The sequence below is a fragment of the Mercenaria mercenaria genome, chromosome 18 (genome assembly GCF_021730395.1).
Source record: "Mercenaria mercenaria strain notata chromosome 18, MADL_Memer_1, whole genome shotgun sequence".
NCBI lineage: Eukaryota > Metazoa > Mollusca > Bivalvia > Venerida > Veneridae > Mercenaria > Mercenaria mercenaria.
This window is the reverse complement of record NC_069378.1, coordinates 11,160,449-11,177,187: the sequence shown is the minus strand read 5'-3', so window position 1 is coordinate 11,177,187 and position 16,739 is coordinate 11,160,449. Positions and strand designations below refer to the sequence as shown.

Sequence of the window (16,739 nt, the reverse complement as noted above, 5' to 3'; positions counted from 1 at the left end):
TGTCGATCTCGTACTTTGTGTTGTGTATGTTGTCTTGTTTGTTGTTGGTAGCTATTTTTTCTACCCCCATCTCCCCACCGCCCTTGCATTTGCGATCCCTTGCAGTTGCAACCCTCTCCTTTGTCTATAAGTGAGTTATTGTGTCCACCATAATATTGGCCTCAGGCCGTCCTTGGGCGGTGCTCAAATGTTCCTGTTTGTGTATGTCTTGGACAGTTTCTCCCTTTTTTTCTTGTTTGTCTATTCGTTATCCCCCCCCCCCCCCCAATGAGGGATATAGTTTTGGCGTTGTCCGTCCATCCGTCCGGAACCATATTTAGGAAGTGGTTGAGAATATTTGATTAAAACTTCATATACATATTTAACATTACAGCATTACAGGGAAATGCGGCCCGTCAAGTTTCAAAATCCACATATTTGTACATAATAAACTAACACATTGGCAGAATTTCATTGAATTTCTTTCATTGTTTTCAGAGTGAACATTTATTATCAACATATGAAGTTGTGTACCCACACCCGGTAACCCCCAATCCACGCCCCTCAGCCTCATCACCCTGATCATACACCTATCCCTCCCACCGACAACACCCCAAAATATTGTTTTCATTCCATTTTATATTTTTATTTCAAACCTTCCATGAATATTTATCTATATACAAAGTTGTACCCTTCTACCACCTCGCTCCTACATCCAATCAGCCCGCTAGCCCGATCATGCATCTCCCGCAATAATTTTTCCCTTTTTAGCTCACCTGTCACATAGTGACAAGGTGAGCTTTTGTGATCACGCAGCGTCCGTCGTCCGTCGTCTGTGCGTCCGTCCGTGCGTGCGTCCGTCCGTCCGTAAACGTTTGCTTGTGACCACTCTAGAGGTCACATTTTTTGTGGGATATTTATGAAAGTTGGTCAGAATGTTCATCTTGATGATATCTAGGTCAAGTTCGAAACTGGGTCACGTGCCATCAATAACTAGGTCAGTAGGTCTAAAAATAGAAAAACCTTGTGACCGCTCTAGAGGCCATAAATTTCAAAAGATCTTCATGAAAATTGGTCAGAATGTTCACCTTGATGATATCTAGGTCAAGTTCGAAACTGGGTCACGTGCCTCAAAAACTAGGTCAGTAGGTCTAAAAATAGAAAAACCTTGTGACCTCTCTAGAGGCCATATATTTCACAAAATGTTCATGAAAATTAGTCAGAACGTTCACCTTGATGATATCTAGGTCAAGTTCGAAACTGGGTCACGTGCCTGCAAAAACTAGGTCTGTAGGTCAAATAATAGGAAAACCTTGTGACCTCTCTAAAGGCCATATTTTTCATGGGATCTGTATGAAAGTTGGTCTGGTTTTTCATCTTGATGATATCTAGGACAGGTTCGAAACTTGGTCATGTGCGGTCAAAAACTAGGTCAGTAGGTCTAAAAATAGAAAAACCTTGTGACCTCTCTAGAGGCCATATATTTCATGAGATCTTCATGAAAATTGGTCAGAATGTTCACCTTGATGATATCTAGGTCAAGTCCGAAAGTGGGTCACGTGCCGTTGAAAACTAGGTCAGTAGGTCAAATAATAGAAAAACCTTGTGACCTCTCTAGAGGCCATACTTGTGAATGGATCTCCATAAAAATTGGTCAAAATGTTCATCTTGATGATATCTAGGTCAAGTTCGAAAGTGGGTCACGTGCCATCAAAAAGTAGGTCAGTAGGTCAAATAATGAAAAAACGTTGTGACCTCTCTAGAGGCCATATTTTTCATGGGATCTGTATGAAAGTTGGTCTGAATGTTTATCTTGATGATATATAGGTTAAGTTCGAAACTGGATCAACTGCGATCAAAAACTAGGTCAGTAGGTCTTGAAATAGAAAAACCTTGTGACCTCTCTAGAGGCCATACCCTTGAATGGATCTTCATGAAAATTGGTCAGAATGTTCATCTTGATGGTATCTAGGTAAAATTCGAAACTGGGTCACGTGCCTTAAAAAACTAGGCCAGTAGATATTAAAATAGGAAAACCTTGTGACCTCTCTAGAGACCATATTTTTCATGAGATCTGTATGAAAGTTGGTCTGATTGTTCATCTTAATGATATATTGGTCAAGTTTGAAACTGGGTCATGTGCCTTCAAAAACTAGGTCAGTAGGTCTAAAAATAGAAAAACCTTGTGACCTCTCTAGAGGCCATATGTTTCAAGAGATCTTCATGAAAATTAGTCAGAATGTTTACCTGGATGATATCTAGGGGAAGTTCGAAAGTGGGTCACGTGCCATCAAAAACAAGGTCAGTAGGTCAAATAATAGAAAAACCTTGTGACCTCTCTAGAGGCCATACTTTTCATGGGATCTGTATGAAAGTTGGTCTGAATGTTAATCTTGATGATATCTAGGTCTAGTTTGAAATTGGGTCAACTGCAGTCAAAAACTAGGTCAGTAGGTCTTAAATTAGAAAAATCTTTTGACCTCTCTAGAGGCCATATTTTTCAATGGATCTTCATGAAAATTGATCTGAATGTTCACCTTGATGATATCTAGGTCAGTTTCGAAACTGGGTCACGTGCAGTCAAAAACTAGGCCAGTAGATATAGAAATAGAAAAACCTTGTGACCTCTCTAGAGGCCATATTTTTCATGAGATCTTCATGAAAATTAGTGAGAATATTCACCTTGATGATATCTAGGTAAAATTCAAAACAGGGTCACGTACCTTCGAAAACTAGGTCAATAGGTCAAATAATAGAAAAACCTTGTGACCTCTCTAGAGACCATATTTTTCAATGGATCTTCATGAGAATTGGTCAGAATTTTTATCTTGATAATATCTAGATCAAGTTCAAAACTGGGTCACAAGAGCTCAAAAACTAGGTCACTATGTCAAATAATAGAAAAAACGACGTCATACTAAAAACTGGGTCATGTGGGAAGAGGTGAGCGATTCAAGACCATCATGGTCCTCTTGTTTATTTTCCACCAATATCTATTGTCAACATGTGAAGTTTTGTACCCTCACCTGGTTTCCCCCCCCCCCCCTACGCCCAATATCCTGCCCACCACCCCAAACCCATCCCCATTTTTTTACAATTCCTTTTTCAATAATTTTTCAAAACTGCAATGAATAATTACAAACATGTAAAGTTGTAACCACATTGTTCCAGATCTCTTACTTCACTGTGCTCTTTTAAGGTCATGTGTTCTTTTAAGTTCAAATGTGCATGTTAAATAGCGACACTTGGAGCCAAACTACTTCCCCCAATCTACCCTTTTCTGTATTTTGCATTTATTTGAAGGCGTATGCTAGAATTTTTCCATTTTTCCCAAATAACAGGTTTTGTTCATATTTCATATACTGTTAGTTCAATCAAATAGTAACCTAAAACTCCAAACGAAATAACGGGGTCACCGACTTTATTTTCATTTTATTTCAGATTAGAGCGTATCTGCCGTAGCATATAACATCAATGAATCAAATAAATGATTCATAAAGTATAACTGATAGTCAAATCTCATAAGACATGGATTTTTCCCTTCAAAACAAAAAGAAATTTAAAAATTTGATGCAATTCAAGAAACAGTTGCATGACACTTGAGCGTTGTTGTTGTTTCCGAAGTCCAAAAAAGAATCGTAATTATAAAATGTTGTATATTTCCTTCAGCAGTTTACTCACGATGATACAATGTGTTTTCAAATCTGTATAAAGGTATTAGATTAAACTTACAAGAATAGCCGAATATCATGTTTACTTTTAAAGTATAAAAAAGGGTGGTCACCGAATTACAGTTTTCACAATTTCATTTTGAAATATTGCCCCTTTATGATAATGGTTTGTGATCTTCATGCCGAAATAAAAACCGTTAAAAATCCAACAGTCATAAAATGCTTGTCAGACCACAAAACATTAAAGAAAAATATTCTTAAAGAAATGTCAAGTAGGTAAAATATAACTCATAATTTTAAATAAGAGACTAAAATGTTCGGAAATATGATGTGAACAAGTACGAGGAGATATCTACCTCGACGACGGTTTCAGTACACATCGAACTGCCGATGACACTAACATGACAGAAACAAAACACTAAACATACGTTCAAAAAATGTCAGCGAGAGAATTTCATGCTTTAACGTGACGGAACAGTGGCAGTCAAATGTTGTCCCGAAACTTAAATCCTTCTATTTGGACTAGTTTTGACCAAGCGTTAAAAATAAACTCGGCGATTGTTCGAATATTCGAAACAATGCAACTTTACCAGAATCAAGCGATTTCTGCCTCGTGAAGTGTTATCTTGCGCATGCTTTCACCTTACAGAAATACTCAGAATAAGCTTGGACGTGACGGGACAGTGACAAACAAAAGTCATCACGCTGTCCCGAAACGTACATCCTTTCATTTCGACTAGGTTTGATCAAGCGTTAAAAATAAACGCGCCAATTGTCTGATCATCCAGAACAATGCAACGCTATCGGAAACGGTGCCGTAATCGGTGCGTCGTGCGATTTCTGCCTCGAGAAAATATTATCTAGCATACGCCTTATATTGATTGTTGTTTGATTTTTAAAGAAACCAGTCTAAAATATTTTTCCGTTACAGTTTCTTTTTTGTTGTAGGCCAACTTTACGATGTATGGCTCTATGGCTGTGTTTGGGGTGCTCTGTGCTTCCAGAAAATCGGGTCATATCCAGAAGCAAATATTACTATAAAATACACCTTATAACAAAATACAATATTAATAAATATGATTCTTTATTTTTTTCGTTTCTAAGAATTTACACATTTGATACTGAAGCAGATTTAAAAATAATATTATTTTCTTTACTTTTTATACTGTACTTTTTTCTACTATTTATCAAGTTATACAGCAGAAAATTAATTTTAAAAGAAATGCCGTTGTAAATCATTGAAATAGCTGAAAAAGCTTAATAGCTTAAAAATATGGAATACATAGAATTATTAACTTTTCGACGGAACATAATTACGTTTTAGGTAATTGCGTTTTTAAATAAAAAGATGATAAAATCCCAGTGGTCTGCAATATTTCACACATTTATCACAACTCTAGTTGCGATACACAGAGGATTACAAAACTTTATTACAAAAATGAAAAAAAAAATAGATTTACGTTTATTTGTTAAATTAATTCAAGATATAATTTTGACCTAGTTCATAATGACACTTGCTAAGAAGAATGTTTACCTTTAGGTTAATAAAATATTGGAAATGTTTAATATTTATCTAAAGTCCTAAAATAGATCACTGAATCAAAATAAAAGACTTAACAATCTAGAGGTCAAACTGTTTATTTCTTTCTTTACGATTTAGATTTGTCTGTGTTAAGCCGACTGGACCATACAGGATCAAAATTCTGGACACAATGTCAAATAATCACTATTTATACACTAGAGATCAGAGTTTCTAACTCATCTTCATAATTTTTTTTATCAGAATGTCTGTCTTAATAACATATAGGTCGGATCTGAAACTGAATTGTTTGAAATTAAAAACTACTTCACTATGTAAGTCAAAGACAAAGTTTTAACTCGGTCATGTTTGATGTAAAACTGGATCACCAGTTCAAATAATAGAGAAAAAAAAACATTGATATCACCCGACAGGACACGTTTGCATCAGATTTTCATGACGCTTGTGCAGAATGTTTGTTTCGATGAAATCTAGGCAAAGAATAAAAAAGGTCATTTCGGATAAAAAAAAAAAAAAAAAAAACTAGATCACTAGCTCAACATTGGTAAAATCACACGAAACCTTGTTAACACTGAAGAGGCCACATTTTCTACCTGATTTACTTAAAACGGTTATAATGTTTGACTTAATGTTATCAAATACTGAGTTATTCTGGCAACTGCTAGGGGTACTAGGTCAGGTGAGCAATACGAGACCTTCGTGACCTTCTTAATGATGATTTTGCTAATCTTTCCTACGTATTCTAGGTAAAGAATATACATGAACAATTGCTATGTAGTATTTCACTTTCCATTTTTATTGTTTCACATTTTGATCGAGGACAATTTAAGATGATTATAGTTTGATGGTCAGATTCTTCAAAAATATATTGAATATCGATGAACGTTTATTTCGATAAAATATTCTCTTTCTGTTTCTAATGAGTCATAAAGTATATTCAAATCGTTGATCTATTGCTTTGAATATCTGACCCTTTAGAGTCTTAGATTTAAGAACGGCAAATATTCCATTTGCCACAACCATTTAAATAAAACATTTTTAATTTGAAAATTTGCACAGCTGTTTAAAATATAGACATAAATTTATGGAAAAATTAGGACTCACTGTGCTTAAGTGCTTGTTTAACAATGGGTGAACATTTTTTAAAAATGGCATGGATAATTAATTACGTTCCGCATAAAAAACCAGCAACAACAAAAACTGATTGATATGTAATTATGTTGTAGTTGATACTGACCGTTCCTAGGTGGTACCCCTTTTTTCAACTTGTTTTTTGTCCATTTCCTATTTTATGTTATCTATATTGTCTTGTTTTATGTCGGTGTTATTTTCTCTTCACCCCATCGCCCCATTGCATTTACGCCCCTCAAATTTTACTACGAGTGAGGTTAGATGTCAAACATAGTTTTTTCGACCAGCCATCCTTGGGCAGTGCACGATTGTGTTGTTTTTTACTGCTTGTCTGTTTGATGTGTGCATGCGTGTGTGTGTGTGTGTGTGTGTGTGTGTGTGTGCATGTGCGTGTGCGTGCATGTGTGTTTGTCTTGTGTATGTGCGTGTTTGCGCTGTTGTGATTTGCAGTTTTGGTAGACTGCAGTTTTGGAGCGTGGCTTTCCGTCTTTAATATACATCATTGCCATTTCTCCAATTTTCCCGAAACCCCGACCCTTTTATCTACCTCTTATAATTTTTTTTTTGTATTTTGCAAAAAACTAAAAGGACTTGTAGTTGATTTTCTGCAGCAACCTGTCTGCTATGTTCTTGTTTTCGTGATAGTATCTTTTTGTTGTTGGCCTACTTCGCCCTGGGTGTGTTTAGGGTTCGCTGTGCTTCCGTCCTTGAAAACTAAGTTTACCTGTTTCATGTAAGAATTCCTTATGAGAAATAAAAGTGTTTTACAATTTTATTGTTTTATTTTATAGTATACCAACTACAGAATGAGGCCCCTAAACCAAAGAAGATGGTGTGTAGACAAGAGGTTGGTACAATCACACTTATAAACATGTATTTGATTTGGCAGGATTAAAACAATTAATATTTTACTTTTGTCCCATAGTCAGAGAACACATAAAGCACAAAATAACATGTTTGTTGCAAGTTTGTTTCAGTGTGAGGTGAGATTTTTTATACAAGATGGAATATTTCCACTTTTCGTGTAATCTGTTTGAGAAAAGAAATGAATCGTTCAATAACTTCCACTAATTTGAGCCAATTTTGGTGTCATGCATTCTTAACAAAAATCAAGGAAGTTATTTCTCTTTTTTTTTTTAAATCTTTATAATAGGCAATGATCATCGTTACCGACAACCTCTTGAAACGGCACATGGAACGTCTGTATTATATCGTTTGTCGTCCGCCGATACAGACACCGCTTGTATCGTACTGGCATCTCTTGTCGTCTTGAGCCCTGTCTCCCTGTCTGGCTGTCTGTCTGGCTGCCTGCCTACTACCTACTGCCTACCTACCAACCTACCTATCAATCTATCCTACTTTCCTATTTTCTAAATTACAATTATAACAACTATAATAATTAAATTATGTCTTCATTTATTCATACAAAAACATTTACTCTATGTTATGTCCTTTTGTCACAATTTGAATAATGTACCCATCAACTTATGCTTCCATTCTATTCTGGTTTACTTCATGGTAAGGCGATTAGGGTTAGTGACACAATCTCTGCAGCACAGACACTCTGTGCATGTTGCCAAGTCAATCATATACATAATTTTTCAAAACCAACTACAAGTATAGAGAATCAGCTGTTGATTGGTCGTAACAAAGATGTAAATGTCTGTGTATTTTCCATGCACTTATATAACAGATTTAATACATGTATGATGAAATAAACTTATTCTTTCTTTGTATCAATCTTAATGCAAAGTAAGTTTATCAAATTCATTCTTATGTTAGAATTGCGCCTCACGGATAGAAACAATTAAAATTCATTACGTATACTTCAAATCAATATCTAACATCAATCAACTCCTCGATTAACATCTAGTCTTAAATTGTTTTTATAAGTCAATTTGAATACAAAATTGTTCATTGAATTAATGTACAAGTACAAATATCGTTTGTAATATAAGAAGGTACTTAAACTACGCTTTCTTGAATAAACTCATAACAATTTCATGATCGCCCCTGTAACAAAAATGTAGTAATTTGCAGCTTACGTAAATTTCATTAAATTGAACATCCTGATATATTTATTATGATACTTTCATACAGCGACGTCTTATAAGCTTTAAGCACCTAACGGAAGTTTATTAAACCATTTTAGTTAAATATTACCTAGTGATGTGTCTTTTCAGTATCTTTAACTATTTCAGCTTGCAGACAAACCAACATACTATGGGGATGAGTAAGTATCGCTAATACTTTTATTATATCTCCCAAACCTTACACATGTGGAGGGAGACTGTTTTGGTCCGCTCGTCTGTATAGGAGTCTGTCTGTCAAATCTTATTCGCTTAGTTTCTTAGCAATCCCTAGATGGATTTTCTAAGAAACGTGCAACAAATGTTAACCATAATGAAAAGACGTACAAAATGCAATTTTCGATCATGTCAGTCAAGATCTTAGGTCATAGTCTAATATCATATGGGGATTTTTACGTTTCTGCAGTGTATATTTTATCCTCTCGAAAGATTTTTAAAAATCTTGACACCATCGTTAATTATGAGGCATCGGAGGGAGACTGTTTTGGTCCGCTCGTCTGTATAGGAGTCTGTCTGTCAAATCTTATTCGCTTAGTTTCTTAGCAATCCCTAGATGGATTTTCTAAGAAACGTGCAACAAATGTTCACCATAATGAAAAGACGTACAAAATGCAATTTTCGATCATGTCAGTCAAGATCTTAGGTCATAGTCTAATATCATATGGGGATTTTTACGTTGCAGTGTATATTTTATCCTCTCGAAAGATTTTTAAAAATCTTGACACCATCGTTAATTATGAGGCATCATGCAGAACGCAACTGAAATTTGTATAAAGCTGGTTTACAACACCTTGCCAGTTATAACATATAAATTCACTCTTCCCCTACAAGTTTGTATTTTATTTTGACGATACATAAACTAATAGTCAATAGAAACTTGACATTCTTGTACTTATTTCGGCTTATTTATTTTATGTTCTTCCGTGAAATACTGAAATCAAACAGTGAAAATATCATTTTTATTTTTCACTGCTACGGAACTACACTTGAATACGAAAGAATATGAATTATTGATAATAGAAAATTCCTTGCAAAATATACTTCAGTAAAAATATAGATGTATAAAAATACTAGCAAGATTATAAATAATATTATATACGTTCTATCATAATTAAATGTAAAAGAAATCAGGAAACGTAATAGAACTATTTACAGTTTTTCTCCAAAGATATCCTGACTTCACGACATTATGACGTCATGATGCAATGCACGTGACGTTGCGCAGACAAACTGGTTATAATTTGGTCAAAACTCCTAAAAAGCACATAAAATAAACAGAAAATTTGTTTGTTTCAGTGCGAGATCAAAATACATTTCACTCGTGAAAATATTGCATTATAGTGTTCACTTGGTGAAATATTATAAGATTCTTTCACTGGTTGTAGGTGCAGATGGTAATATCCGGCCTCGAGGGTAACTGTTTAGGCGGTAACGAGGTTCCTACATCTGCACATATAACCAGTGACAGAATCTTTTTCTTGCATACCGATTTCAAGAAATAATAATGAAAATAAAATCAATCGGACGGCTTTCTTTTTAGAACTATTTCTTATGGCAGTGTATTTAAACAAAGCGCGGGAAACCAACGTCCGTAAACAGGAAAGACGTCATGACGTTTCAAAACAAATAACAATGTTTAGTTCCGGTTTTGTTTTATCAATTGCAGCGTAACGTTATGAATTTATGATAAAATAACGTGTTTTGAATCGAGAAATATACTATCAGGAACAAATAGGAACTGTCAAGGTATTGATTTTTTATTCCGTTTTTTTAAAATGAAATGTAAATTACTACAAATCTTCTACATACATGTAGTTCGTAATACGTCATTTACAGCACGAAAGTCATCTTACACCCCGGGGTGTAAGATGGATTTTTCCAGCACTGGTAAAAATACCGGAAATCCCCGTCTGGTATGCAAGAAATTTCGATCTTACACTGAAACAAACAAATATCATCTATATATTCTTTTAAAGGTATGCATACAAGTCTTGAATACACAGAAATTCTAATTATTTTCTAGAATCGACGTAATAATTATATGCTAATATGTTTTGGATATCAGAAACGAATTTTGACTTGATAATTCGTAGCCCTTTTACAATCAAGATATTGTACTGGGCCAGTGCTATAAGCTTTAATTTAAAACTCTTATAGATACTTCTCTATTTGTAGTTGAAAGAGGAAAGTATATCGTATACACAATTTCAAATATCTTCAAAAATATTTCAAGGCGCCTTTTGCATTTTGAAAAGATTTGTTGACATATACTCTGAAAACAGGTTTTATAAAGAAACCCTTCAACAATGTAGTAAGCGGGAGAATTCCAGAGATGGGGTGATAAGTGGAAAAATAAATATGAAAACATCTAGATTTAACTAGTTCAAGTTAGCAAAATGTTTGTTTTGACTAGTACCCAGCAGTCCTGTTTTCAAATGTTTTCGTTTCTGTCAAGTTTTCAATTTAAATTTTGATATTAAATATTTTTGTTTCGTGTGTAATTAATAGATAAAAAAACAAGGAAGAATATCCAACAGGGAAAGCCACGGTCAACACACGCACACCACATACACACACATAGCAAACACATAAGGACAAAACAAACAAATAAACGAACACAGTGGGGCACCGCTTTGGAATGGTCAGTGGAAAAACAACCACTGGGGGACTTTAACCGGTTAATGGTGCACCTAACCGCACTCTTAACCCCAACATGTTCCAAAGTCACAGGACAGTGTAAATAAAAGGTATCCCCGCCAGGTTTTATCATAGAGTCCTCCACCTGTTCCGTCAGACACAATCAAAGAGGAAAGCGTAAGGTTCAACTGTTAAAGGGCTTAACACGAAACATGCGGTGTGTCTCAAAACAGTTGGGTCAAAACCTCTTTTAATAAAACTTTTAATGACTTTACTAAATACAATTGAAAAATTGCCACGACCCAAAATCGTACGAAGTTTGTAAACCACATCCCCATATAAACGGGTTTTGACATACCTTCTAGCAGAAGTGTTTTTAAATTGCTATTGTATTTCAGAACTAAATCTAAATTACGATAGTAAAATTTAGCAAAGTATTTACGTAATTATAATAACGGTAGCTCGGTTGAAGAAACTTATTTGTAATATATTGGTTACGTTCATTGAAATCCTCAACATGACCAAACGCTCATTCAAACCGAATTAACTGATGAATATTTATCCCATAAGATGTAGCCTGGGGTACATACCATCCAAATGGGGAAATTTACAATACTAAAATTAGAATCATCCCTCTTGTCATAAATTTTGGTATGTATAAAATTGTCGTAAATAGAGAGATGTATACCTGGAAATGAAGCAGTAGTAGTTGTTAGTTTTGTTTAACTGCAGCTCCCGAGAAACACTTTAGAAGAAATATGTATTATAAGATACTCATGCTTTTTGTTATAGGTATCATGGTCAAATATCACGCCAAGAAGCAGAAGACATACTGTTTCAGGGAGGTGAAGGCAGTTACTTAGTCAGAAAAAGTGATAGGGCACCAAATGCATTCTCATTAACAATATGGTAAAACTTGTTTCTTTTTTAAGTTGAAATGCAGATGTATGATTTCAGTGCATTTTAAAGGTATATTTTGTGTTCAGCGGTTGTCAGATTTCATCATTGATTAACTAGCCTGGAAAGACAATACGCTGGGAAAACTTTTGTCAACATTAAAATATTTCAGCCTTAAGGAGGAGCGAATCGACAAGGGTTAGGAGCAAGTAGTAGGAAAATAGAGAAAAGTGGAAACTTCACAGGTCGCTCAACACGACAAAAACGAAAATGTTGCAGGCTCGGTTTGATTGAGCCTGTTCATGGACGGTAGTGGAAATGCATGCTACCGTCCACGCCCTCTAGCCCCGGGTTGAGCAGAACTCAACATTTACACATGCTAAAAGTACAAAAAGCAATTTAGAGACATCCGCAGATGTATTCAAACGGCGGTGAACACGGAACCTTCAATGATACACGTGTTGAGGCGTGTAATTCCATGAAGAGCGGCGTTTGGTCCCCAGATAAAGTAAAGGGTTTGCCCCAAACGAGAAAACAATGGGCAGAACTAAACAAACTGGAATTTAAGAAGGGGATCTGAGGTTATGGAGCCTGCGTATCACAGGAACTGTCAAAAAACAAAATTAAAAAGCAGGCACCATATCCAAGACAGTCTAAGGAAGTTTAAGGTAAAAATAATGCTTGGTTATAATAGTTATACTAAAATAACACCAACAAAATCCATCAGTTGATCTAATTCATTTTTAGTTTACAGTTCATAGTTACATAAAACAAAATAATACGTAGAGTAATGAAAACAAATATACCAAATTTAGGTAAAAATATAACATAAAACTATTGTAAGGGTTTAATTCATCTGATCTTAATTTAAAGACTTTTTTCCCTAAAAAGACAATTTGATCAATACATTCACATTTGCAGTGTTTAACGACTGAGTGAGTTTAAGCGTACTTGGGTGTTTATGGTAATATCTAGGAACGTATTACGTTCTTGATAAAACAAAAGTTAAACATATAAACATAAAATGATAGTCATCATCATTATCGTTACATTGACAAAGCGTACATTATCTGTTTCGTTTCTGTCTGTGTTTCTATGTCTTCCTGTTTCAATAGAATGCTGGTGCGAAGATAAACGTAGCTAAGCTAGAAAATGTCTCAACATATGCCATTCATTTTGGAAATAATATGTTCTGACATTTTTAAATCTTCCTTTAACTTAATATACAGAAACACATATATCTTGAACACATATCTTGTCTTTAGCTATTTATAAACATGTCTGTAAGTCTTGTGCGAAAATCAATTACAAGCATATTAATATTTATTGAAGATGGGAATGTCTATACTAGTCTTCATGAAAACCGGCTTTTTGTAATAACTCCCTAACTTTAGATGCCCAGTTAACAGTTTTACTATTTCAGCGTCATGTCTTAAAGCATTATTCAGAGTACTGTATAAAATGCAGTTTTTCTTCTTTTCAGCACATACCTTTGACAATATTTCACAATTCAAACCTGTCTTTAGTAATTTAGTTGGAATCTACCCATTCCAAATATTTTGCTATATTTGATGTACACCTTTTAAAATTCAGTATCCATTTAATGTATTTTCTATGTATTCGTTCAATATTTTCCGCTCTACCAAAATAAAATATTTCACAAGAATAATTCAATATAGATGCTACATATGAATCAAATAAATTTAGCACAGTGTTTACAGAAACTTCTAGTTCTTTTTATAAAGAATAATTACCCATAGTTTTTAAAGCTTTACCGGCTAATGTTTTAGTTGCGGTCATGAAAGATCCGCCACTGGATACCTAAGTAATTCTAACACGAAACAAATTCCAATTTCTCCCAATAATAGTATATATGTTTATTACGTTTTGTTAACATTGACCTTTAATTTTCATTTATTGCAATAATCGTTTAAATTGTTTAATGAATTTTGTTTCCATGTCACCGCCTCTGTGTAAATAACGGCGTCATAAGCAAACAGTAATAGATCTATGGACAGCTGGTCTAATGTTAAACAAGATCTATTGTCTTTTTGTAAAAACATCTTTATGTCATTTATAAACAATGAAAAAAGTGTCGGAGAAATTTTCTCCCCGTGCAATAATCCAAACAAGACAAAAAATATACTAGTATAGGTAACTGTCAAATTCTGTCTATTGTTTTGTTTGCCATTGTTGATAAAACAAATGGAAATATTAGTCACATTGACAATCTAATCGAGATAAACAAGCTTCTGAAAATCTTAAAAGAGATCAGACGCTGCCTAATTTCTTGAAATCAAATACAATTCTAGAGGATATGATTTTCCCATATATATAGTTGAATATCGTTACCTCGATATCGGTTAGCACGATGTGTTTTAGTCGGTCCCGATTTTTCCCTATATATTTTAATGTAATTATTTATCATTACCTCGATATGATTAGCTCGATATTTTTAGCTCGATGATATTTTTCAGTCCCGTCAACTTACCTGTACTGTTTTTACACCTGGTTTCGTCGATATCACAGCGTGTCAAAAAATATCCATGTTATTTGTAAGGTGTGAAAACCAACCTATTGTTGTCCGGTGATGTATTAATCATAATCGAGTTAGTTTGTGTGTTTGTTTTTTGTTATTTAATCTTTAATCCAATTTAAATGTCAGGAAGTTTGCATTGAATTCCCAACAATTAGTCTTATAAAACAGCGTGCAAGCGGACAAGCTGTTTTCCAATATAACAACTAATTTGGATGAAATATTTTTCTGTTTGACGGAGTAAAAATCTGCCATTTAGGATTGAGTAACAATATTCGTATTTAACTGGCAAATTTGCGTTATCGAAGCACAGTCAAAATGACTACTCAACTAGGAACATTACCGCTGCATTCAGACTTGTTTAAGGAAAGAATAAAAATGGTAATGTTTTATATTTATGTATGTACTATTTAATTAAGACGTTTTATTTGTCAATAAAATTGAAATCGTATTTACGTTTTATATTATTTCTTTCCCTTTTCAAACCCTCAGAAAAAAGCATTGGATATAATGACAATAAAGACGTCCGACACAAGAACAATGTAGTTCCAGATAGTCGATATCGTTACGTCGAACTTCGGATACGTCGATGAAATTTTTACAGCCCCTTGAATATCGAGGTAACGGTATTCGACTGTATATATATTACCTTAATTGCTTTTGTAATTCCATCCAAAGCTGCTTCAGTCTTTACTGGAGACAGGCGCCTATTTCTTTCCCTTACCGCATTCGTAAGGTCATGAATAGCAGTTAAAATTAGTGATAACTTTGTGCTGGTTTCTCCTACCTGTTTATCTCCTTGTTCTCCGTTCATTGATGACTCTGATATTGATGGCGAGCTGTCCGAGCTGCTATCATCGGGTTTTGCCCTTTCAGGACCCATGATAATGTTCCTTGACCCGAAAAATTATATATAAAAAAGCAAAAGTCTGTGCAATCAAGGTAATAGATGAAAAATCAACGATAAAACAAAACAACAAAGTGACAGTAACAATATTGAAATGCAAGAAAATGTAAATTATTTTGAAGCTGAAGCAATGAGAATAAAAGCGGACATTGCTTCAATTTGGGAGAGGAAATTGAATGATTGAAAAATGTATATTAGGGGATGATTCGAAACAGTGGCAATAATTCTTTTTATGAAAAGTGGGTAGCGGCTAACCCTGTAATAATACCGCATGAATTTCAGAAGATTGAATTTAAAAATGAAAATGAAGACCATAGAATACTAAGAGAAAGGGCCGTAATGCAATACTTCAAAATGGAAATTGAGATGCAAAAGCTGAGAGAAGCTTCATGTAAAGAGCTCATAAGAAAAATTGACAAAGAAATGGAAGATATTATTTTTTCAAAATGTTCCGGACAAGTCGCTGATTGTCTAATAAGATTATGGAGAAGGAACATACAACGAAATGAAGAAAAATCACCTAAAAGGTGGCTTAACAATGAGCGTTGGTTAAAATCTTATGAAGAGCAATTTTGCAAAAATTATGAAAATTCAAACCCTTTTTTTCAAAAAGGAAATTCAAATCGTGAGTTCCAACAAAAAAGTCACCAACAACAAACAATACAGAGTAAAGAGCAAAAAGAAAACCAAAGTGTTCAATGTTTACTCCAAGAACTTGTCTCAAAACTTAATAAAAATTCACCACAGCAGCCAAACAGAAGAAGAAACCAACAGCAGAGAAGAAATTGAGGAGACAGGTCAAATAACTCTAACCAAATAAATGAAGATGATGTGGTCAGACCAGAAACTGTGCATTGTTTTCTGGACGAGGACCACAACTAGAGCAGCGAAATGTAGAAATAGGTAACCTAGCTGAAACAAAACATTTACAAAAATTTATAATCTTTCTAAGCGTAAACTTAATGCAATAGAAAAAAGTGTTTTGTTGATGGGTCTTAAATTTACACTTACACCTGAAAAAAGTAATTCTATTGAATTGGAAACTGATGTCAGCGAATTCTTTCGCAAAATTAGATTACGGAAGTATTTTGATGTAGAAGACAGTACAAACATTTCATTAGTAAAAAATAAATCAAACTTTACCCCACAAAGTGGGCGCAATAGCAAATTAGATGCATATATATTGACAACAAAAATATTGTGCTCAAACATTTCTAATGAAGAAAAACAAATTAAACATAACACTACTTTAGAACAAAGAAAAGCTATAAAATCCTTAGCACAAGATAAATCTATTATTATCAAAGAAGCAGATAAAGATGGAGGTATTGTTTTGATGAATACATATTCT

At 34.3% G+C, this 16,739-nt stretch overlaps 1 protein-coding gene across 4 annotated transcripts in view; it reads left to right on the top strand.

Annotated features, from left to right (window-relative positions):
• LOC123538917 (uncharacterized) overlaps nucleotides 1-16,739 on the top strand; it is a 163,810-nt gene that overhangs the window by 115,073 nt on the left and 31,998 nt on the right. For all 4 annotated transcript variants that reach the window (XM_053530618.1, XM_053530617.1, XM_053530619.1 and 1 more), the window contains 3 exons: nucleotides 7,113-7,168; nucleotides 8,523-8,554; nucleotides 11,841-11,957. In XM_053530618.1, coding sequence (XP_053386593.1) covers nucleotides 7,113-7,168; nucleotides 8,523-8,554; nucleotides 11,841-11,957 — 205 coding nt within the window. The remainder of the gene's footprint in view (nucleotides 1-7,112; nucleotides 7,169-8,522; nucleotides 8,555-11,840; nucleotides 11,958-16,739) is intronic.